The 25,350-nt window shown below is 40.3% G+C and overlaps 2 protein-coding genes across 4 annotated transcripts in view; both read right to left on the bottom strand.

Moving 5' to 3' along the window:
• Positions 1 to 11,108, bottom strand: part of ZC3H13 (zinc finger CCCH-type containing 13) — a 60,510-nt gene extending 49,402 nt beyond the window's left edge. Inside the window, exons 1-3 of one of the 3 annotated variants that reach the window (XM_074988076.1) lie at positions 10,843 to 10,978; positions 2,931 to 3,056; positions 2,403 to 2,512 (exon numbers count right to left, since the gene is read on the bottom strand). In XM_074988076.1, coding sequence (XP_074844177.1) covers positions 2,403 to 2,512; positions 2,931 to 3,047 — 227 coding nt within the window. In that variant the 5' untranslated portion in view covers positions 3,048 to 3,056; positions 10,843 to 10,978. Of the gene's footprint in view, positions 1 to 2,402; positions 2,513 to 2,930; positions 3,057 to 10,842 lie in introns of all 3 variants that reach the window. The other 2 variants (XM_074988084.1, XM_074988067.1) reach the window with 2 other exon arrangements.
• A 1,696-nt stretch (positions 11,109 to 12,804) lies between these two features.
• Positions 12,805 to 25,350, bottom strand: part of CPB2 (carboxypeptidase B2) — a 41,879-nt gene continuing 29,333 nt past the window's right edge. The window contains exons 8-11 of the mRNA XM_074988097.1: positions 20,556 to 20,646; positions 15,777 to 15,979; positions 13,112 to 13,196; positions 12,805 to 12,989 (exon numbers count right to left, since the gene is read on the bottom strand). Coding sequence (XP_074844198.1) covers positions 12,805 to 12,989; positions 13,112 to 13,196; positions 15,777 to 15,979; positions 20,556 to 20,646 — 564 coding nt within the window. The remainder of the gene's footprint in view (positions 12,990 to 13,111; positions 13,197 to 15,776; positions 15,980 to 20,555; positions 20,647 to 25,350) is intronic.

Here is a 25,350-nt window from a genome sequence, read left to right as displayed (position 1 = left end):
GATATTTTGGCCCCTATCAACGTACATGTAAGTTATCGGTATATTATTAGAATTCTTAATTTTCCTCAAGAGGAATGCAGTGTGTATGTTGTTGCATTTGTCTGATGATCTATTTTAGGTCATGCTTGCCGTGAACAGACCAAAACCCATCAGGAGAGGAAAAAAAAAAGAATGTTAAAGTTCAAACAGAGATTCATGTTAAATTTTCTGAACTTTGAAGATACTAATAAGTATCCTGTTTTACTACCCTAGGATAATGACCAAAATTGCAGTAAGAGTAATGATCAGGACAGAAAAAATTAAGTACCACTATGGCTTCTTTGGATCAGGCCTGGAACTGTAGAAGCAAGAGCAGGGATCAGCATGTTCTGGTACCAAAGTTGCCTACAACAGGACTATACAAAGCAACTGTAACACTTGGGCCTCCCAGATTATGTAGCAATGACAATGTCTGAACTGAATGGTGCAGACAGAAGCATTTATAAGGCCTGCCTTGAAATAGTATAATTTTACTGGTTCTTGAAATAGCACTTGACAAATGTTCCCTAATACAAAATAGCGCACAAGATGCCAAAATTCTTTAGTGTAGAACAGGCTCTCTTATGCCTTGCTAAGAGATATAGATGAGTTAAAGCAAACTCCAAAATACTTGGACACTCACTTATCTAAAGTTCTGAATCAGGAAGGAGCAAATTATGCAATTTGAGTTTTATGTAACTTATAGGAGAAAAGGGTTAATATAAATAAAAATGTGAATCAGTATTATTCTTGAATACTAATGATGACTTCATGTCTTTACATGAAGCAGGAAATTTTTAAAAACCTGCTAGTCATTAAAAGTAAACAATTTCTTTAAAAAAAGATGAGTAGGAAGGATGATAAACTCAATGCCCCGAACACCATAGCAAAAGAAAGTGACAATTAGCATGCAAGGGTAAGTTTAGAATCACTTCTCTTCCTTTGCTCTTTGGAGAATTCAGTGCATAACATTACAATAAGTTCCCTTACACACTGGAAAAAATCTTAAAGGTAACAGGGATTTAGTATCCCAGTTGCTGCAGCTTTATAAGCAATGAAAGTTAAGGTGGTCTTAAAATTAAGACACAGAAAGGAGGAACAGAGCCAAAAACAGAATTATAATATCCATGCCAGACACCTTGTTTGACTTTCAACAAGTCACTGAATTTCTTTGCCTCAGTTTGCCCATCTGTAAGTGATGGTTGATTCCTGCCTCAAAGGGGCATTATAAAGCATTTTTATTGTCTGTAACATTTTAGAGACAGGTGGAGCTGGTGGTGTGAAAATTATTAATATTAATTATTAATTATTAACAGTCTTCCTTCAGAAATAATTATACAGACTTACTGAATACAATTCTGTTTAGGTACTATGGACTAATGATACTATACAGTACACTTCTTGAAAGAACATTTTGTAGAATATTGTAAGACATTATAAAGTGTATCCATTTTACTTAAATTCACTTTTTAAAAATCTCTCTGCTAGACATTTGTCTGTAGAGGTGTTCATGAAACCACATATTTGTATCCTAGTACAGTAGGTCCCAAATAGTGGTTCGTAAACCCCCTACACAGAGGTCTTTCAGACGTACATTAACTCATCTAGATATTTGCCTGGCTTTACAGAAGGCTACATAAAAAGCTCTAGCAAAGTCATACAAATTTCATAGATGACGACTTGTTTATACTGCTCTTTACACTGATATTTACATTCCTACTGATTTACTTTGTATATAATTATATTGTAAAATACAAAAGTAGCCTTTTTTGTAATAATATGCTGTGACACTTTCATGTTTTTATGTCTGATTTTCTAAGCAAGTAGTTTTTGAGTGAGTTAAACTAGAGCATACACAAGACAAATCAGACTCCTGAAAGGGGTACAGTAGACTGGAAAGATTGAAACCCAAGCTCTCTTCACAATTGGAGGGGAAAAAAACAGCCACCTCACTCACCCATACAATGTTATTACTGGTGAAGGCAGAGGGATATAATCTGTGATTTTGCGAGTATTACCTTAAGCAGTTGTAAAACAGCATTTTAGTATAGGACAGGCAGACAAGCTGCAGTGACACACTACACAAAAATCCATTTATTTAAGTACTGGCATGTCTCATTTCAAGGCAGGTTAAAACACTTTTGAGCAAAAGAAGTTAATCAGCATCCAGAACACTTTATTATTTTTAAAGTTACACACAAGAAAATCCAGGAAAAACCCACTGCATCTTGCCAAGCTCTGTTTTCAGCAGCTTCAGAATCCAACAAGATTATTAAAACACACCATTAGACACACCACAGCATTTCTAATGTTTACAGAAGACATACTTGAGAAAGCTATTTTCCTACAGCATTTCAACAATTCAAAGTGAGTTCTTGATTTACCTTCTATAACTGCTGCTATAGCCTTTACCTCGTGGTGAAGGGCCATGTACGAATCTACATGTGTTCCCATAGAGGCAGTTGCCAGTCTTCAGCCAGTTACGGCACTGTGTCTAAGAGACAGACATTACTGGGTGAATTTCACACTCATTTCTGGAAATACCATTGGTGTGAGTGTGGCAAAACAAACAAATGAGTCCACATTTACTCCCATTTATCTGAGATTCCATCCACCAGTAATTTAATTAAAAACCAACAATGAGCATCAAGTCTGCCAGATTTAAAAAATTAGATTTATAAAAATTAGTAAATGTACATTTTTACCACTCCTCACTAGAAGCTGGAATAACACAGGTTATCCAAAAATCTTAAGATTAATATCTTGAACATCTATGTGTGAATGTGATCTCTTTACTAACATCACGAATGACTGAATATACAGTACTCATGAACAACTCTACCCCGCTACTTATATTCCAGAAGAGAAGACTCTGGGGTGGGAAGGAGGAGAACAACACTTTTTCAACTCACCTCTGCAGTACTTCCAGTGCTGGGTCCAAGCCTTTCAAACACACTGGGTCTTCGGGATGTGCTATCGGATATGGTCTTGGTATTTTCCACTGTGACCTTCCTTCTAATTTTTGACATTTTGTACTACTTCAACCAAAAAAAAAAGCAAAACTGTAAAATCCTTTAGTTTGGAACTAATGCCACTGAATTCACAAGTAAAAAAAAAAATATATATTATGCTATAAATTGCCAGAGAATTTCTGCAGAGGTGAGGAATAAAGGGAATGGAAGAATTATGAATAAATGGAATATACTTTATTAAAAGGATGTCTCTGATTATCATCAAAATTAGTTCAAGCACCTCTCTAATACAGCACACTCAGGACCTATCTGATGCTGGATGAGAGAATTTGCTGGACCTTGGGAGGATAATATTGTCTAGCAGCATTACCAATGCTTCCACTACTTATTGGGCTCTTAGAAGATATTTAGGGGATAAATTACAGCTAAATAACAGCACAGAACACTGAGAACCCGGGCTGGTGGCTCTAAACAAACTTTATGGGATCACAGGAACTTGGCCACACCCATGATAAGTGGTCATTCAGCTAACAAAAATCATGCTAGATTATGGATGTTATCAGATGAGAGAGTTCCAAATTAGAGAGGTTCAACCTGTAGTCAACTGGACACCAACAATTAAAATTTAAAATTTTATTTTATGAATCACTTCCCTTTGGGAGAACATCAGATGTTGTTCAATTCATTCAGGCAGCAAACATACACAGCAGTTGCTCTCTTTGGTCACATGTTTGGCCAATCCCTAGGTGATTTCAAGTGTAAAGATCATTTTGAACAGTATTTAACCACTCTTTCAAGAGATGGGGTTTGGTAAAACAGGCTCTGAGTTTAGCAACTTACATTTCTAAGAAATTCCCATTTCTTCCTTCACTGATTATAAAAGCTTATTGGCCAGCTTAATCTTCTCTCTCCTACCCTACCTTAGTCATGCTCACAGTGCAAGATGATTTGTTAGTGTATCGACATTTACAACGGCTGTGCTTTAAAGAAAGAATGCTGAGGTACTTCTGAAATCTTTCCAATCACTAAAAGAGAAACACTTTACACTCGATAAATCTTCCTTTGTCTTTCCAGGGAGCAAAGAGCTGTTAGAGGAGGAAAGCCATAAGGGGAGAGGAGGATATGAAGCATGAAAAACGAGGGGAAGGAGAATTGAGTTGAAAATGATTCTCTATTTAAGTGGCATCAATTGCTACAGAGAAAACAGCTTGAGAAAGTCAGGCTGTGCGCAAATAATCCACAACCAATTTTAAGAAAAATCTATTACATATGTAGGTTACATCAGCGCTTTTTTTTCCATTTTAAATATGGCACCTTTTACTGTGTCTCTTGATTTTGTCTCTAAGTGGAAACTTTATTACTCCACTCCCATGGTTATCTGAATGCTGGCCCTTTCCTTGAGGTCTGACTTCAGCATAACATTCTCACCACAGGAAATTATGCACTGGAGTCCTTAATATTAATCTTCCCAAAAACTGCTGGAGATAGCTTAGAGATCTACAAGAGGCTTTCCCAGCCCCTAACTATTTATTCAAATCATTGCTTAGGACACAACATTCAGATAATCAGCGTTCACATTAAGTTTTATTGTATGTGCAAGGTCATTACATGCTGTGAGAGAAGTTAATTGAAGGATGTACCAGGGACAGAAACAAGGTTAACATGTATTAATGATCTGAATGGTGAAGTAAGATAGCAAAATAGTAAAACTTGTCAGTAACGAGAAATTATTTAGGTTAGTAAAACCTGTGGAGAATACAGAAGAACTCCAGAAAGCTCAACTGAAGTTAGAAGCCTGAGCAACACAACAGCAAATTAAATGTAAATAAATGAAATGTAAGGCACATCTGGATAAAATATTTCAATTTGCATACAGACTGGGTTCAGATTAGCCCAGCCTCCTGAGAAAAATAATTAGGAGTCATTGTGGATAGCTCACAACGTGCAGCAGTGGTTAAAAGTCTAAAGATAAACTGACAAAGAGAGAGAAGTATCAGAGCTACACCAGCTCATATCCCTTCCAGTTCAAGGTCATTCCTTAAATTCCCTAATTTTTAAGGTACTGTGCAATTAATGGGGAAGAAGCATATACAGAATATATTAAAAAGGCATTTTGCGTATTAATGCTAAGACCACATCAAATATTGCATTCACTTTCACAGGCTTCATTTTAAAAAGAAACATCTGAAACAGAAGTGTTTAGAAGAACAATACCAAAGACGGCATGGGAAGGAGGACAGTCAACATATGAAAGGTGTGTAAAATGGGATTATTTAGTGCAAAAAGGAGAAGAGTCACCAGAACATAGCAGAACTATATAATGATATACAGAATACAAGCACACTGGAGTTTCCATTCATCTTGCCTTATAAGAATACCCCCCTTTTTTCTTTTTTCTCAAAGGCAACAAACAAAACTGATTACTTTTAATTTACTCTTTACACAGCTGACAAACTTTTGGAAGTCATTGCCACAGAAAAGCTAAGATGACAGTCAATTTCAAAAAAAAAAAAAAGATAACTTCTTAGTCTTTATTATTGTCATAATAATAGCATATTTATGACTAAAGAGGTACTTCCATTTTAACTCCCTACTGTTAAGCACCTATATCCTATACACAAAAAATTTTGGACTGTAATTTCTTCAGTTTTTTTAAACAAAAATAATTTGTAGTTAAATTTCATTCAGCCATTTGAGAAAAAGTTGCTCCATTAAGTTTCTTCTTTTTAAATGGATTTTTAAAGCACATGTTCAGGTAACACAAAATTAATTCCATTTTTAAATTGTTAAATATAACCAGTTGTCAATGAAAATCCATGTACTTTGCTATCAAAAAAAAAACTGGTAAGACAAATCAGCATGCTGTGAGCGCACTTATCAAGGGCCATCAAAGTCCATGTAAAGATCTCAATATTGTAATCAGATCTGCACTGTCAGACCTCTGATACTACAGTAGAGGCCCCTGGCTTCCATGGGGATCCATTCATTTGGAGCTGGTTGCAAGATCAAGGCCAGGCACTGTCATGTAGACAGGGGCAAATACATCTGAGAACCATGTATACTGGAACACACATTAATAAAATTAAGTAGAATGCATTTATTTAAATGTACAATCACTAAAGGCCACATCTACACTACAGCAATGTGTTGACAGAAGTTAGTCGAAAGATATTTTCTGACAAAACTTTATTTGACAGATTGTGGCCACACATGAAAGCGGATCACTCTGTCGACAGCAGCCAGACGGCCCAACTGCTCTCCTCAACAGAATGGCCAAACAGAAGCACAGCAGACAGAGCTGCTCAGTGTCCCAGAAGCCTGTCTGTCGACAGAGGTTCCGTCCCAAACCCTCCTGCAGTATCCCCACTGACTTTCTGTTGACAGATTCTGTCGAGAAAGATGTTCTGTCTCCTGGGGGAATGGCAGAAAGCTACCAACAGAAGTACCCTGTTCTGTCGATTTACTGTTGACAGAAAGCATTTGTAATGTGGATGCTCCACGGGTTTTGTCGAAAAAAACTCTCTAGTGTAGACATAGCCTAATATTTTTATTCAACAACCACGAAATTTAAATGCACAAACTATAGTTGCTATTTTACAAGCAAGTAGTAAGGAAAATTGTTTTTTTTGATTATGTTGTGGCAAGAGTAGGAACATTCTCCTTGCCTCCTTCTATATACTCTCTAACACAGGCACAAGAAAGCAGGTATTCCAAATTTGAAGAGCGGGCGGGGGGCAGGAGGAGGAGGAGTTATTTCTGAAACTCTCAGCCAAGAAATTAACTAATAGCCAAGAGAAACTCAGAACGTTACTTTAATTATTCCTAATTTTGTCTAAGAAATGCTCTTACACCTATTTGACCACTGTACAAAAAGTTAGTTCTACAAACATCACTGATACTCCTAATCCCATCTGGTCTATTTCCATGTCTCCTCTTTCATCTGGTTCAAGAAATTGTATTTCAGGATAGGACAGAGCCTAAAGCACTCAACAGTTTCCAAGTCAGTCAATAAATACATTAAATGCACAAAAACAGGAAATATCTTTTTAAACCTAAATAATTAATTATTCCTTCTAATTAAATTCTTTCAGTGGTATGACATAAATTAGTAACTAAATACATTTAGGAATATTTAGAAATCCATAACATCTTATCATTAATAATGAAAAGCCCAGGGGAAAAAATAATGAAAACAGGATATGGAAATCAGTTTTATTATATTTAATAAATTTACAAGGTTAACTGTACTATTTAAACTGTCTAACCCAAAATACTGCTTTTTCCCCCCCTGCATATACATAATATCAAAGGTGGCATTATAATAAAAAAAGGAATAGACTATCAATACTATTATAACATATTCTTTTATAGATATTTCTATACAACTCTATAGCACACAAGATTTTTTTTTTAAATAAGGATTTTTCAAGTGCGTAAGAGATAACAATTTACTAAATGGAATTGTGTTACTATGCGGCAAATGAATTAACACATACTCCATTAATGTGTCTGTATTCATTTGTTTTCTCTTCCTTACAGCTAACTAGGAAGCTCTGTAGAGAAAGGAATTTTTTTTATTGTTTTAGATTGGGAATCCTGATTTATGACTGTGGTTCCGAGACACCATAATACAAAATATAACGTTCAGGTAACGTTTTCCTTGATACTTTTGTTAATGTGTATCTGGGTGCAATAATTTAAAACAAAAAGCAGGAAACCCCAATTTAAATATTGATTTTATATTATTTTATATTATTTAAATATTGATAATGTTTTGCATTTGTACTTATTTTCCTAAAGTTGATTCTCAGTATTGACAATCATTAAAATATACTGATTTCCAAATAAATATAGCCTACACCCAAAACTTGGTGCTTGTTTTTGCTATCCAGGACACACTATATCTACACACATTTATTTAGGCTGTTATACAGTTTAATGCAAAAGGGCCTGATTTTCTGAAAGAACTTGTTAGTGTAGGCATGGTGCCATTGATTTCCATCAGTTTGGTAGTTTGAATTCAAGACTTCTGCAAAAATGTGTACTGCTTAATTTTGAATTTGTTTTAAATCATTTCAATAGATTATAATAAATACAGACCTTAATAAAATTGTCAATTTCACATTTAATTTTACATTTTTATTTTTTTTAAAAAAGCACACTGGTATTCAAATGAAATACCCTATTTCAATAAAAATCAAATTCCCATTTTCTTTTAAATCATTGTTTTTAATATACACTTGAAAGAAATTATACCCACAGGTGTACTTAGGTAATTGCAGTTGGTACACTATGATATACTGTCCTGAATTATGACATTATAATGTACATTTAAATTAATACTAATGATGTAGCCGTAGCTCAAATATAGTCCAATGTTTAGATTTTGTAAAAATAAGATTTCACAAGACCTATGGTTGACAAATTTGTTCACATGAAATAATGGTGATTAATCATTAATCTTGTTTTAAAAAGAATAAAAATGTTTTCCCTTGCTGTAACATCAACAAAAAAGCTAGCAATTGAAAATAAATGGAAACTGACTATAAACAAAAGTGGCACTGAGTAGATTGTTTTAATTGTCTAAGGAAATTGAAAAACTCGAGAAACAAATGATTCCAATATTAAGTGCTTAACCTTCATATATGGTGGCACGAATAGGCAAGGCAATTTACGGGTATTGACTGACTATAAAAATTATCAGCCTCTGCCACATTGAATAGTGTCAATCTTCAAAATGCTATAAATAATGCCCCATTTAAAAATAGGAGTGCTGATGTAAATGGAAATATTTTAAAAATTAACTATGCACTGATTATCCTATGGTATTCTGGGATATAGCAAGCCAATGTCATTAAAAGACAAATACTGACATCTCTCTACACAGAGTGATAAAAAAATGATAAATGTTGCGCATTCATATAGAGATGCCAAATTTCAGATGGATAACATACAAAAAAAACTTAATATCAACACAAAATTAAAACCAAATTGCCAGTCTTTAAGCAACACATAAAAACTTATGTCGTGCATTCAGCCAATAGTTTGGTTTCTATTACCCGCTGCTATGAACAGATCTTCTTATTTAACTTTACCTTTTATTTAACACTAAGCACTCTTTTATAAACTTTAAATGCAGTGATTTTTTTTTGACAGTATTTGCTAGTACTGGGTACCAGCACCTCAGCAGCCCGAGTTGAGGGATTTCCAGCCAGATGATGGGGGAAACTGCGAGCACCACGGCTGGGAGCTGGCTGGGGCATGGATCCCCACTGGAAGACCCAGCAGTGGGAACACCAGCAGTGGGGAGGGAAGACCAAGTGAGTACCGGCTTTTTTTTTTTTTTTTAAAAAAAACACAAAAAAAGCACCACTTAAATGTATAGATCAGAATGATAAGTAATGTACAGCAATGTGTTTACATTTCTGAATTGGCATGGGCCTCCTATTGATAAAATGCAACAACTCAGTCCCCAGGGGCCACATAAAGAGATTTTAAAAAAAAAAAAAAAAAGGGGGGGGGCGGGGGGAGAGAGAGAGTGTGTTGCTGTCTTATACTGTATGCTTGGTATTTCAAAATTTGGCTGAAAAAAGAGGGCACCACTTCCCAAAACAAAATTTACCAGATTCAAGTCTTTAAATGCAACCAGCCAACCCACTAGGTACCCCTCAGTAGCGCACAAACTACTGTACAATAAAATCTAGACTGCAAAAAGTCTTGATTCCAATTCAAAGGTCAGTCTAAAAAAAGCAACGGTCCAAGTCTCACATGGATCCAATAGAGATCCCCAGAGTGATGCTGAAGACAAAGGGGAGAATCTATAATACTAGTCATACACATTCATATTCTCAAACGTATTTAGGCACCCGACTCCTAAACAGGAGTCATGCATCTAAACGCCTTTGAGAATCCAGGCCATGAGCCTCGACTGCAATTCTAGACAGGAATCAAAGAAAAAAGTTTTTTTTAAAGAAAAGGCTAAAGCATGGAGGTTTAGGATTCATGCTACCAGGGCTGACAAGTCCCAAATTCAGCTAAAAAGGCTGATTACATTTTACTACCACCAGCAAATGGGAACAGTAGAGCCCTTCAAATCCAGATACCCACGGGTATCCACATCCACAGACGTCGAAGCGGACATCCGTGGCTCATTTTTGCAGATACAGATGCCAACATAGATGCAAACATATCCACACAGGACTCGCACGAAGGGAACTCCAGTACCCTAAAACTCACGAAGATCATGTGTCTGGGAGGCAATGAGAACCCCAAGACAGGGCTCCCGTAGGTAAAGCATCAACCAGAAAGAATAACGAGTCTAGTCAGCAGTCTCGCTGGCGGATCTGGGCACTATCTGACCAACACCTCTCACAAACCACACTGCTCGATCTGCCGCAGCCCCTTCCCCGCTCCACCCCACCCCATCTAAGCGCCAGGGGAGGGACGCCCCACAGCCGGAGGCCGATCGGTTCCATCAAGCCCTGGCTTCACAATCCTCCTCACCACCCCGCTACTACTCCCTCGCCCCCGTCCCAGCTACTCCTTCAACCCCCCACCCCCACCGCACGCCACCGCCCTTGAGCCCCGCTGCCCTCGCAAGTCCCATCCCCTCAGTCCATCGCTGCCTCTAGCCCCAACCCCCGGCCACTGCGGCCGCTCTGCCAGGCCCGCGGGGCGCAGCCGGGCTGCGGGAGGCTCTGCCAACACCGAGCGCCCGGCGCCGCTCCGCGCAGGGGCTGCGGCACCCAGCCGGCCCTGTTCGCGGCGGTGGCGGGAGGGCCTGTGCCCCGCTTAGCCGCGCCCCTCCCTCGGCCGCCCAGGCCCCGTTTCCCCGCCGGGGCGCCACACTCACCTGCTCCTTCCGTTGCCTGCCCGCTCCCCGCCGCCTCCCCCGCCGCCGCCCGGGGCGGAGAGGGTGGGAGGGGGCGTGGGGGGAGTCCGTCCTCTCGGGCCTGCGCGCGGAGCCACACGGGGAGGAAGACCGGGAGCGCGGCCCGCTCCGGCCACCGAACGGCGCTGCCCAGGCACGGGGGCTGCCGGGAAAGCAGCGCGACCCACCAGCCGACCCCAGCGCCTCCGCCGCTGCCGCCGTCGGGAGGAGGAGCCTCGGCCCGCCGGAAACCGCCTGGCCGCCATGACCGTGCGTAGCAGCGCAACATCCGGCCGCGCGCGGCTCCGGTGAGGCGGAGACAGGGGAAACGCGACGTCGGGCCTGAAATGGGGGAGGGGCCTGGCCAGGGGACGGGAAGGGGAGAGGACCGGGATGGGGGAGGGGCCTGGGGAGAGGAAGAGAAAAGGGGAGGGGCTTGAGTGGGGGGAGGGGCCTGGGAAGTGGGAGAGAAAAGGTGGGGGGGGGGCGGAGCAGGCGAATCAAGAACGGGGGAGGGGAAGTGACATAAGGGAGGGAGAGCCCTGGGCAGGGGGAGGGAAGGGGGGTTACTACTATTCTAACTACTGGTAAAGGGGCCTCCAAGGCTTCCCTCCGCCCCTCCTCCTCCCCCGCCCCCAAGGCTCCATCCCTGCTCCACTTTTTCTCTAGAGTTCTGCCCTCTTCACCTCCACTCCTGCCCCTGCCGCTGCTCTGCCTCTTCTTCCCAAAGCCTCACCCCGCCATTCACTCTTCTGCCCCCTTCTCCACATTGTCTCCTCTTCCTTCACCGTACGTGGGCTTCTTTTGCACCTCGGCTGGGACAGGAGGTGCAGCAGCTCCACACAGTCCCTGTCTGTGAATAGAGGCAACGAAGGATGGTACCTTCCCCATCCAGTGGTAACTGGAGTTTTGCTATCTGGTCAATGCATTTGACTGGACACTGCCGGTTCCCCTTTTCAACTAGGCTTTCCATGGGCATATCTCTTCAGTCAATTCAGTTGCTGGACTGACTTGGAATATTGGACATTTGGATTGTGTTGCATAGTACAGGTTGAACGTCTCTAGTCCAGCACTCTTGCGATCTGACTGGTGCTGAACAAGAAAATTTGCTGGACCACAGGAGGTCAATATAGTCCAGAAGCATTACCAACACTTCACTGCTTACTGGGCTCTTAGAAGACATGTAGGGGTAAATTACAGCTAACTAACAGCACAGAACACTGAGAGCTGTAACTGGTGGCTGTAAACAAACTTTCTGGGACCATGGGAAACTTGGCCACTCCCATGATAAGTGGTCATTTGGCTACCAAAAATCATGCTGGATTATGGATGTCGCTGGACAAAAGTGCCAGACTAGAGAGGTTCAACGTGCAGTGAGAGGTTAGTTCAGTGAGTCATACGGTATTGTTCCCATTTCCATGGTAAGTCACCTCAGAGGTGACCACCACCATCTTGGGCAAAACATGAGGGATTAAACTGGGGACTTCCAACACTAAAATTATAAGTGGTTATATCATGTTTACAGAGCCATGGCTCTCTAGCTTGGTTGTAAGACATTCCTACTCTCTGTGAATCTAGCACATGAACCTGAAACATGTTTATTAATGAGTGACACAAGAACTTCAAAAATTATTCAAAAACTCTCCGAAAGCAACACTAACAGGGTACTCAAATTGACAATGTATTTGAATAGTATTGCATTGGGGAGGTTGCATTTGCACAGTTGTAGTTTATCTTTCACTACACTTCTTTCTCAACAGATGGTCAATACATTTGGGTATGGTTATGAAGCAATTTAATATATTTCAGGGTGACAGGTAGCAAAAGAAACACCAACTTGTCGCTCCAAACTCAAAAGAAGCACACTTGAATGAATGACACTGCCCATCAAGGCATGTACAATACAAGCTAAAGCTATGAAATTCCAAATTAAAATATGGTACATTAAATATTGTTGATAACATGTAATGCTATTACTTTTACACCAGTAAGTGCTTCAATACAAGTGGGTTTAATTAGATCTGTAGGAAGCAAAAATCCATGTCTTCCTTTGTCCCGAAGTTCAAAGGTAAACGAATACTTAATGCCAAGATCATAAGCCCAGTCATCTGAACCTCCAGGAGCTAAATCTATAGGAAAAAGAAAAGAAAACATTATTACCTGCAACCATGACCTCAGTCCTACACACTGCATTGTGGAGGTAGAGAGAATATTCTGTCATATGGATTGTAATACTGAAAATGATACTTACAGATAGTTTGTGCACCAGGGCCAGACTCATAATTTTTGTGAGTTGTTGCTCTAATAGCATCAGCTACTCTGTTTGCCACATTTAGCTGAAATCAACAAAATATTAATTAATTTTTTTACAATTTAGGAAACTGTTCCACACAGACTCTGTTAGGGCATTGTATTCATCCACTATGGGTACAGAAAACAGAGAGAACACGGTTGTCCCCAGACCTGGCTTCATTGCAGTTTGTGAAAGGAAGATGTGGTAGGCTTCAGAATGCTTACAAGATGTTGTCAGAAATGGTTAGGTTATGTCCATCATGAAACAAATAGCAGCTATGCTGCAACTGGACAGCAAACTGTCACCAAATCCATTATTCTTTTTGTCTGTTCTGTATTTTTCATTACCTATCAAATATTGTTGAAGTAACATTAAAATATTTCAAGGTAAGGTTAGTGTGGAAGTATATGAAATAATTTAACAATGAACTGTGCACTAGTCTTGAATTATGAACTAGAATTAGTTTGTAGGCAGTCACATCCTTGCTTTACAGAAAAAGAAGTAATAAATCCATATTTTCTTTATCTTTCTTCCATAATGCATTAGCTAGGATAAAAAAAAAAATAAAAGGGAAGTAAGCCCTCAACTTTTAAGGCCAGAAGATGTTCACTAACTGAGTGAGCTTTGGAAGAAACTGAGGACAAGTTATTTCATCTCCACTAAAGGATTTTTTTTCCTCCTTCCCGTGAATCATCTGGCACTGGTCACCACAGGAAACAGAATGCTGAACAGAATATTGGTATTATCAATTATTACAGTTTCTATGTTCTAATCTATCATTTACAAAGTCCATTAATTTTTGAAAATCAAAAAGGCTCACATTAAGGAGACAGTAACAGTTAATTTTTACAATCTTTCTCATCAACCTTAGATCTGTGTGTAGAAAGAATAGGTGGGAATGAAGGTTTGGAGGCAGCATGGAGAAGTAATTCCAAATACCCATCACTTGCTGCTCTTGCCTGGCCCCATGCAAGGTATACCCTGTAGCATAAAGAATGTAATGAGACTGACCAGAGAGGTTGTGGATGCTCCTTTAACTGGAGGTTTTCAAAAAAAGGCAGGATAGCCATCTGTCTTAAATGGTCTAGACAAAACAAATCCTACATCTTGGAAGAGGTTTAGATTAGATGACCCTTGCATTCCCTTTTGAGGCCAGGTCTACACTAAACCAAAAAGACACAGTTCCAGCTACAACAATTGCATAACTGGAATCAACATATCGAAGATCGATTTTTTCTGGCCGTCTGCACAGAGAGAGTTTCTCCCATGGACCTCCTTTACTCCTTGTGAGAATGAGGAGTATCAGGGCAGACTGTCGAGCCCTGATAGTTTGACTTAGCATGTCCCCACCAGGCACACTAGATTAAACCCCGGACGATTGATCCTGAAAGAGTCCTTCTTCCAATAAGTGCAGATATACCCTAACTGAGTCTATGTCTAGCCTATAGATGTCCTGTGCCTTCATGTAGCAAGTCTCATAAAAAGAAAAGCCCTTTCCCATTACATTAGCCATTTCCTGCTTCTTCCCTGGTCCCATGAAGGTCCCACTTGAAATAAAGAACCCCTGTCCCATTCTTCCAGGAGTGAAAAATTGGCCAGAAGGAGCAGAAAAAGTGTTCTTTTTTTCTGAGGGGGCTTCTTTCCTTACCTTTTGCCCTGGGAAATCTTGTTAGATTTTTCAGCTATTCAGATAGCCAATACATCCAGATAATTAGGCTAACTCCAATTTGGCCTCAATCTCTTTTCCTAATATAGATATATCTGAAGGCTTGAGGATCAACCCTCAAGAAAAAGAAAAGATTAAAAAGATGAGGGTGTTCTTTATTTCCAATCTTCCCCTATTTATCCTATGGGTTAATTGACAGGGAGCAACTCTGCGATTCTGCAGGAAAGAGGAGCCTTGATTGTGTGGCCATCCAGAACTTCATAGAACTGTGACTTCTTTTAAGTAGGCCTTAGAAGACATTTGACTCCAGAACCCATGGCCAGCAGACAACTTCATAACCTGCAGAATCAAATAAGTATTCTTCCATGGGCTACCTGTGATCTGCTGGTCCTCTCAATGCTCCTAAGGACCCTAGTGTCTGTGAAAACAGGACTTGTCTCCATCAGACCATTAGGGCCATTTTAAAATATTTTCCGTAGAAGAAGATTTAATGAAGGTGCAGTTAAGGCTGCATGCACATATCAGAGTTACAGTGGAACATTATTCAAGAGCACTAGAGTTATAAAAACAAAACAATACAAAAAAAAAAAGCAGAGACACAGTAGTTTCGCATATGGGGAAATACTTGGAAGAAACCTGAACCTGACTATATAGAAATGTTTATTAAAATGCCCAGATTACTTTGCTCCCTAAGTGATGCCTTGAAACTATGAGAAAGTCAGGCTACCTTATCCATCCATGAGTTCATCTTCCAAAACTACTTTCTTGTAATCATAATGCTTGTGTCAAAATCCAGCTTTCTTATGCTCTTACATACCCCAATTGAAAATTCAATTTTCCCAAATCTTGAACAGACTAAAAGCTTATTGAAGGCTTTTCCCACTTTTCAGTAGATGTCCTGCTCTGAAAAGTGATGGTGAGAGATACAGATGAAACATAAAAAGTGTTCATACTGACCAGCTCATCATGGTCTTTACTTTTATTCTCAGTGTAGGAATATGGAAACAGAACCATCTGTGAGTAAGAGTGTATAGTTATATATGCTTTAATGTGATCTTTATTCTTTTGGAGAAAATTAGCCACAGCTTTCACTTCTGGTTCAGACTCAGGGTAGGGCCCACAGTATGTCTCACGACAATCATTATGAGAGGCACCTTTACCTGTAATAAAACAGAGCATACAATCTAACATGTTGAGTTTTATACACTGAAATGTCTCATGACCTACTGACAAATTAAAGCATTAGGATTCTATACAAGTGAGCATAAAATCTGGGACCCTTTTGATGCATCATTATTGCACCATCTAGGCCTGATTACACAATGCGTTGCACTATCTGTATGTTAAAAATTTGGAGAGGGTACAGAAAAGTGCTACAAAAATTGTTTAAGGACTGCAGTAAATGGCTTAAAGTAAGAGATGTAAAGAGCTCAGTCTGTTTAGTATCAGAGCGGTAGCTGTGTTAGTCTGTATCCACAAAAACAACAAAAAGTCCTATGGCACCTTATAGACTAACAGATATATTGGAAAATAAGCTTTCATTGGCAGAGTGGGTCTTTGCTCATGAAAGCTCGTGCTCCAATATATCTGTTAGTCCATAAGATGCCACAGGACTTCTTGTTGTTCAGTCTGTTTAGCTGATCAAAAAAGAAGTTTGAGAGGTGACTTGATTACAGTGTATAGGTACCTTCATGGGGAGACAATATGTTTGCTTTAATCTAGCAGAGAAGCACATAGCAAGAACCAATGGCTGAAAACTTAAGTTAACTTAAGACAAATTCAAATTGGAAATAAGTCACAGATTTTTAACACTAAAGGCAATTAGCCATTGGAACAAACTACCAAGAGTAATGGTAGAATTTGACCAAACCCTACCTTTTAAATTGATTAAAAAAATGTTTTGAGGTCAGCCGCCTCGCCAACTCTGCTATGAAATTGACCAAAGAATTTTATTCAGATCTGTAAGTATTTTCTTCTTTTAACCATAGCAATGCTCTCTTTTTCCTTTTTATTAATAAAACTTAGATATAATCAATGAGAATTGGCTGTACACATGTACTTGGGTGAAATCTGAAATATTCATTGAGCTGGTTTGCAATGTGTTCAGTCTCTTGGGATTATCACAATTTTTAAAATGATAATTAGGGTTTTTAGTATATTAGATTTGGCTGTCTGGAAGGCTGAATTACTTAAAAGGGACTGGTTTCTTGGTAACCAGTAAGCCAGAGTTTCCCAAAGTATGGTCCACGGCCTCGTACTGGTCCGTGGAAAATAAATACCAGTCCTTAGAAAATATACAAATTATTGCTATGTACACTCATCCCTCGTTAAATGAGTACTTTATTTACGAGTACTCGCTTAAACAAGGGACACATTTACTGACCTTTTGTTCACTGGACGAGTGAACTCCCCACCGGCTAATACGAGACTTACTCCTGCCCGCAGCTCCAACCCACAGCAGCTTGACCCCCCCACCGGCCCCACAGACCCAAACCGTGGCAATTTTAACCCCCACCGACCCCCACGCACCTGAACCATCACAACTTAAACCCCCCCACCGACCCCCGCACACGCGAACTGCCGAAACCTAAACCCCCCACTCCAAACCCCGCACGCCTGAACTGCCAAAACCTAAACCCGCCGATGACCCCCGCACGCCCAAACCGCCGAATCCTAAACCCACTGCTGGCCCCGCACTCCCGAACCACCAAAACCAAAACCCCCCGCAGACTCCCACACGCCCAAACTGCCGAAACCTAACTCCCGCCCCCCACCAGCCCTGCACACCCGAACTGCCACAACTTAAACCCCCCACCAGCCCCTGTGCACCCAAACTGCTGCAACTTAAATCCCCCGTCACCCTGCTCAACTGAACTGCTGCAGCCTAACCCCTCTGGCCCCTCAGACCAAAACTGTTGCAGACTTACCCCCCCACACCAGACCCAACCTGCAGCATGCTGCCTGAACCCTGCTCCCTACCCCACCCGCCACCATTTTTTAAATCCTCCCTCCCACTCGTCCCCAAACTGCCCCCAGCCTTTAACCCTCACCCCCGAACCCTAGGTTCACTTACCTTTCAAAAGCAGCACCATCTGCTGCCACTCCCAGCACTTGGAACCAATCAGAGACTGTTACACATATCTGAACAGGAATTTAATGTCCCTCATGTGTTTTCGCCTACGAGCAAAAAGTTAGGAACCAATTGTGCTCATATCACAAGGGATGAGTGTATTATCACCATGTATTATTATTATTATTGTTATTATTGTTATTGTGAATAAATAATAAGCAATGAAAATTTATTCATTTTTCATTCTTTTTTAATATGGGTTCATATTTTTGGGCCTCAAAAAAAGGTACTGAAAAAAAAACAGGTCCAACTATGTAAAGTTTGGGAAACCCTGCAGCTATTTGGTTATTGGCTAGGTGAAACCTAATTATAGAATAAACCTTCAGTTTTGGAGATCATCAGTCCTATTCTTTGAAGTTTGTCCTGAATAAGCATTATCTGTGTAGCCCCCTCCAGACACTATCATCCCACCAGATCTACACTACAGATATGTAGTTAAGCTCCTAGTCTCATTTTTGAAGAAGAGCAGGTATCCTTTAAAATGAGGATTGAGTGGTCAAATATGGAGTGATTGTTTTGTACGGAGCGTTTACCCACAGGTAATGTGTTTGTCTTTTATCATTGTTCGGTGTGAGTTTACTCACAAGTAGCATTGCCAACTTTCTAATTGCTGGAAACTTTCCTTGCTTCCTGCTCCTCCTCTTACTGCAAGGCCACACCCCCAGTTGTCTCTTCCCGCTGTCACTCACTCTACACACATGCCTCTCACTCCTTTTCCCTCTCTCCCAGGACTCACCTGCTGCCTGCAGAGGCAGCTGGGAGGAGCGGACATGGAGCCTGTTGGGGTGCAGCAGTAGAGGGGAGGATCAGTCCCTGAAGGAAGGGGCTAAAGCCATTGCAACATAGTGGGCCAGTCCACAGAGCCAGGGGCCATGGTCGAGTCAGTCCTTGTAGCAAAGTAGGCTGGCAAAATGGGGTTGGTGGCATATAGGAACCTCATCCTCCTGTGGCAGTGGCACCTACCTCTTGGAGCATAGTCCAGAACCCAGGCACTGCTCTCTGTCAGGCCTCAACAGCTGAGCTGAGAGCAGTTTCTCCATGTGGCTCCACCCGCAGCAGCTGCTTTTCCCATCCCCAAGTGTTGCAGGCTGGTTACTGCAGCCAACTGGACTTTGTGTCCTGACTGGACAGTGCCAGGTTCCCTTTTTGACCAAACCTTCCAGTCAAAAACAGTGCACCTGGGAACCCTACGAGTCGAGAATATAGTGATTTTCTGCTTTCACCTATATAGTTGTTTCTGCAGCATTTAGTGTCCTGGAATGGATACGCCACATGTGGTGAAAGACACGTGTAGGACCCAAGGTTCTTGATAGATTTGCTGTATGGTAGTGAGGGGTGGGGTTAGTCACCATACTAGTGGTGGTATAACTACAGGTTTTGCATCTCTTGTTCTGGGAGGGTCTTGTTCTGGAAGGGCTCTGGGGCTGGTTAAGTTAGTCTGTCCTGGTCCTTAACTCCAACTGGAGTGAGTGATTGTTGCAGTTGCTCAACACCTCTGAAAAAGAAGCCCTTCCCTTAAAAAACTGGCTCTGTTCTGAAAAGTACCTTTGCCACATTGAAATTGCTGGGATGCGCCTTTGTTGTTTCACAGAGGTCATGTGCTTGATGAATTCAGTTTAAGTAAAAACAAAAACATTTTAAAATACAAGAATTATAAAATGCAGACTTGTGATTTTGAGAATTGCACTGTGTTCTTTCATTTTTACAGTGTCATCAATAATATAGAGTCTGCAGGCAAGATTATATTGTGAGTTACACCTATACAATCCTATTACTCTCAATGGAGTTGATAAGGTATATATTGCTGAAGTTGTAATAACTTTTCTGAGGAGGTTCAAGAAAGAATAGAATCCAGTTTGCGTTTTTATAACTATATTGGCTCCATAAGACTAAAAGGAATAGAAACTTATTTTAGTTACTAAAATAATTTGATATAACTCACTACACCAGAAAGTAGATCTGTTGCATCTAAAGGTGCCCTTTTTTGCCAAGTAATTTTTCTTAGAACTACTCTCTTAGTATCTCTGTTTCCTCACTTATGAAATAGAGATGGTGATGATTTTATCTGCCTTACTGGGTTGCTAAATGCCATAAGTGCTTTAAAAATTAAATGTGCTGTATAAATCCCTGTTGTAATTAAGATTCACATCATACAAATGAGCAACTAAACTTCCTGGTTTGTCCAAGTTCTGCATTGATTAAGTATTTTATGTTTGATGTTACTTTTAAATCTATATATATATATGGTCCCCAGCACCATAGCATCTTAGCGATTCACAAATTTTAATGTATTTGTTCTTACAATACTCTGGTGGGATAGGGAGTTTTTCCCCCCCCCCCCCCCCCATTTTACTTATGGGAAAACAGGAACAAAGAGTTTAGTGTCTTCCTGATAACCACACAGGGAGTATGGGGCAAAGCTGAGATTTGTTCTCTGGTCCCCTGACCTGCTTATAAATGTTTTGGTTAAGTTTAGTACTAAGGTCTATTATCTTTACATGAGAAATGACTTTATGAATAGGTGGATAAAATATTTTCAAATTGCAGAAGTGTAAAGGTTAAAATCAGAATGTCTGTAATCAAATATAAAGAAAATTTCATCGTACCACACCAGCCTGCATCAAAATTCCTGTTCATGTCAGTACCAATGCATTTGTTGTCACCATGCTTTGAGCGGCTTTTCCTCCACAACCGGTTCTGTGGACAGACACAAAAATGTGTGTTTACATAAAATTTCTAAGACACTGGTATCACTATTTTACTTGCTAGTGAAAATGCAATTTCCAGTTATATTCCATATGTCAAAGCTACAAACCTGTGCCAATGAAGGGGAGCAAAAAAGCAAGAGAATTAGGGAGCCTGTAAAACCATAAGCTAGTTATCTCATAGAAACATAAAAGTGTAGGACTGAAAGTGTCCTGAAAACAGGGTTTGCTGTAAGCCAAGCACTTAGGCAGCCACCCAGGAGAGGTTCAGGTGCCACCCAGCTGATTAGCAGAGTGCCCACAGCGAGCAGCTTTTATTCCTACTGGTGGTGTAGCTCCCATATGCTGGTGCACATAACAAACTCTATGTCACTCATGAATGGAAATATTAGCGGGAACCCTAACTTAGTCTAGAGAACACTTATAGGTGTTTGTCCAACCTCTTCTTAGAAACCTCCAGTGATGGAGATTTCACAGCCTTCCAAGGCAATTTGTTCTGGTGTTCAGCTACCACAACAGGGAGTTTTTCCTAATGACCAAACTAAACCTCCCCTGCTGCATTTTAAACCCATAGTTTCTTGTCCTATCATCCTACGCTAACAAGAACAATTTTTCACCTTTCATCTTGTTTATTTTGTCAAAAACTGCTTTCATGACCCCCTCAGTCTTCTCATTTCTAAACTAAAGAAATTATTTTGAAAATCTTTTCTCATAGGTTATATTTTGTAGACTTTTTTGTTGTTCTGCTCTGGACCTTCTCCAGTTTGTTCTCATTTTTCTTGAAATGTAGCACATAGAATTGGACACAATAGTCCATCTGAAACCTTTTCAGTATGAAGTAGAGTGGAAAAATTATGACTTGTGTCTTGCTTACAACACTCCTGATAACACATCCCAGATTGATGTTCACTATCTTTTTGGCTATAATATTATACCGTTGACTCTTATTTAGCTTATAATCAGCTATAACCCCCTGCTGCCTTTTCATGGTACTCTTTCTTAGCCATTAATTTCTAATGTCGCATGTGTATCATTGATTGTTTCTTCCTAAGTGGAGTGCTTTGTATTTGATCGTATTTAATTTCATGCTATTCACTTCAAACTTTTTCTCCAGTTTGTACAGATCATTTTGAATTTTAATCCGATGCTCCAAAGCACTTGCAACTCCTCTGAGATTGATATTGTTCATACATTTCATAAGTGTACTCTCACTCTTTATGCCATTATCTAAACCATTTATGATGCTATTGAACAGAACCAGGCCCAAGACTGATTCCTTTGGGAACCCACTTTATATACCTTTCCAGCTTGATTATGAAGCACTGAAAACTACTCTTTGGAAGTTTTCAGATACCTATTCACCCATTTTATAGTGGCTCCACCTACATTGTTTTTCTATAGTTTGTGAATGAAGTCATGTGAGATGGTATCAAAAGTCTTACTAAACTCTAGATATACCACGCCTGCCTCTTCCTCCAATCCACAAGGCTTCTTACTCTGTCAAAGGAAGCAATTAAGTTGGTTTGACACAATTTTTTCTTGAAAAGTCCATGTTGGCTATTACTTATCACCTTATTATATTCTAGGTGTTTGCAAATTGATTGCCTGATTAGCTGTTCTGTTATCTTTTTGGGTGCTGAACTCAAGCAGTCTTAAGCATTGTAAGTAACAAGATTAAATATTTATAGTACAATTTCTGGCAGTGCATGACACAATTATTCTGATTTGACTACAATTGGACTACACAAATAGTGGAGGACTCATAAGATTTCTCCAGAAAGGCAAATTGACAACTGCAAATAAAAGCCATATTTGAGTTCAGTGAAAGATTTTGTTAAAAGACTTCTAACTGAGTCTTTTTCGAGAATTTTTGAAAAGTGCTGTTTAAAATAAAGACAGAGCAATTTTGCATAGAATGGGAAAAATCATGGTATTCTCGGCCTCCATTCAGTCAAGCTCTGATTGAGGTCCATGAGTATTAGCCTAGATCAGGGATTTGCAACCTGCAGCTCTGGAACTGCATATGGCTCCCAATGCTATAATTGCAAAGTAAAACAAAACAACCCTCCTGGTTACTTTTAATAAACGGTGAACATCTAAAAGCCCAACAATGAAGAACTCATATCTAAATTGCAAACGATAAATGATAAACATTGGAAAACTCCCTCTTTAACATGTGCAGTGCATACTGGGATACAATACTGTGTCTGTGTTTTGACTGTGTTGCTAATAAAGTCTTGATTTTTAAAAGAAAGCTTGTGACATTCCTGCTATGAAGGCATTTTAAGGCAGGAATTTTAAGAAAGTAGAAACTGAAATTAAATGTGAAGTGAAATTGGCATAAAGTAGGGTTGAAATGGCTTCAAAACAGGGAAAAATCGAAGATGAAGCAGAGAATTTCAAGCTGAATGGACACAATCATTTGCATTTATATCAAGTTTGGCTGGGCTACCTTTATGTCTCATTAGCAATGAGAAATTCTCCAACAACAAAAAATGCAATCTCAAGAGGCATTTTATCAAAAAACACTTTACTTTTGCTGAACTGTATCCAGCTGGAGCTTCCAGAAAAAAATAGCTGTGGAGGAGCTGCTACACAAAGCAAAGCAAAATAAGAACACGTTTACTAAATGAGTGATACCACCAAGTAGCATAACTGTGGCTGGTTTTGCGGCAGCTCAAGAGATCATGAAATAAGTAAAGCTGTTCTCAGATGGCGAAGATAGAAAAGAGTGATTTATCAAAGTATCAGAGCAGCTTTGTGGTGATTTCAAAAACAAAAATGAAATTGTTCAGAATCTAGCATCCTCCAGAGAGAGATGGTTCGGGAGTGAAAGTCAGGAAGATGGTACAAACACACACTTGTAAAGAAATAGTAACAGTAGAATATGTAAAATTTTTGTGAATGTCCTGAAGTAAACATATGTAGTATTACAAATCATTGTGTGTGCGCTGGTCTTAAAATGGGGGTTACAATAAGTATGGTTTAATGTTATTTATTAGGGACTGTATCATATGTATATGCCTTGTGGCTCTTGAATTAATGAGTTTTTTTAATCAAATTAAAAAAAATTGGTTCTTCTTGCTATTTTAGTTGCAGACCCCCTGGCCTAAATAAACAAAAGACAAAGTAAAAACTGTGTATTTTAGAATATGGCTCCATGACCCAAATTCTCTTGTTACTTCAATCTAATGCCGTTGTTTTCAATGAGATTGTGCATTATAACTGAGGGGTGAACTGCTATCCATCTTTTGACTTTTTTGCATGCATAGATTGAGCCCAGTGGGTATATCATTAGGGTGGCCAACTTCTGAATCACAGAAAATTGAATATCCTTGCTCTCCCCACTCCCCATCTCACTCATTCATTTTCACCAGTGTGGGGGGAAGTGACTGGGAAGCAGGAGAGGAAGAGGGCTCAGGCTGGGGTTGTGGGCTCTGGGATTGTGCCAAGGATGAAGAATTTGGGATGCATGAGGAGGTTCCTGGCTGAGAAGTGGAGCTGAGAGGTTCAGAGTGTGAGAGGTGGCTCAAGGCTGAGGAAGGGCTTACGGGGCTGTGAGCTGGGGGTACAGGCTCCAGGATGTGACCAGAAATGAGGGGTTCAGGATGCAGGAGGGTGATATGGGCTGAAACAAAGTGTTGGAATGTTGGAGGAGGTGAAGGGTCCTACTGAGGATGTGGGCTCTTGAGCGGGGCTGGGTCTGAGGCTGAGGTGTTTGGGTACCAGAGAGGGTAACGGGTACAGTACCAGGAGGGAGTTTGGTTACAGGACGGGCTCTGAACTGGGGCAGGAGATTCTGAGCTGGAGCCAGGGTTTGGAGCACAGGAGGCAGTTCAGGGTGCAGATGGCACTTGCCTCATGAAGCTCCCAGAAATTGGTGACATACCGCTCTGGCTCCTTGGCACAAGTGTGGTTAGGGGGCTCTATGTGTTGCCCACACTCACAGGCACTGCCTCTGCAGTTTCCACTGGTTGCAGTTCCTGGCCAATGGAAGCTGTGGAGCCAGTTCTTAGGGCAGGGGCATCATGTGGAATGCCTCCACACCATTGCCTCCTCTCCACCTGTAAGTCAGAGGAACATGCCGGCTGCTTCCCAGGAGTCAAGTGGAGCCAAACTGAGAGCCTGTCAGCCCTACTGTGCCTCCAGCCAGACTTTTAATGGCCCAGTCAGCAGTGCTAATTGGAATTGTCGTGGTCTCTTTTTGACCACGGCATTCTGATAGAATACCAGACACCTTGACAACCCTGTATATCATGTTTAAAGCCTATAAATTGTGGATCCAACTGATACATGGTAAAGTCAGCAAATATAAAGTTGAACATACACACAGAGGCTAGCTTGATGCCTTTTTTAAAATATAGCCTAAAGTTTATATGAGTGGAAGAGAGACGTTTATGCTTAAAAATAGACTCTGTAAACTAAATAAGAGGGCAAATTTGAAAAGCAAATAAATAATTCTGCCTGTGGGAGCTTTGAACAGTCTGTCACTGTGAGTAAGTAAAATGCCTTATAAGACACTGGGATGTTGTCTGAGATTACCTGTTGCCCATTTATTTACTTGAAACAAAAAGTACTAGGAACATTATGATGTCAGGCCTTACACCATGGAATGGAGAAGTGAGTTGTTCAGTCAGGTCTCTCTGCCCTTGTTGTGGATTATCAGAATATTGGGCAATCTTGTAGACTGACATGC

Source organism: Carettochelys insculpta, chromosome 1 (assembly GCF_033958435.1).
Source record: "Carettochelys insculpta isolate YL-2023 chromosome 1, ASM3395843v1, whole genome shotgun sequence".
NCBI classification, from domain to species: Eukaryota; Metazoa; Chordata; order Testudines; family Carettochelyidae; genus Carettochelys; species Carettochelys insculpta.
This window is presented reverse-complemented; position numbering and strand designations above follow the sequence as displayed.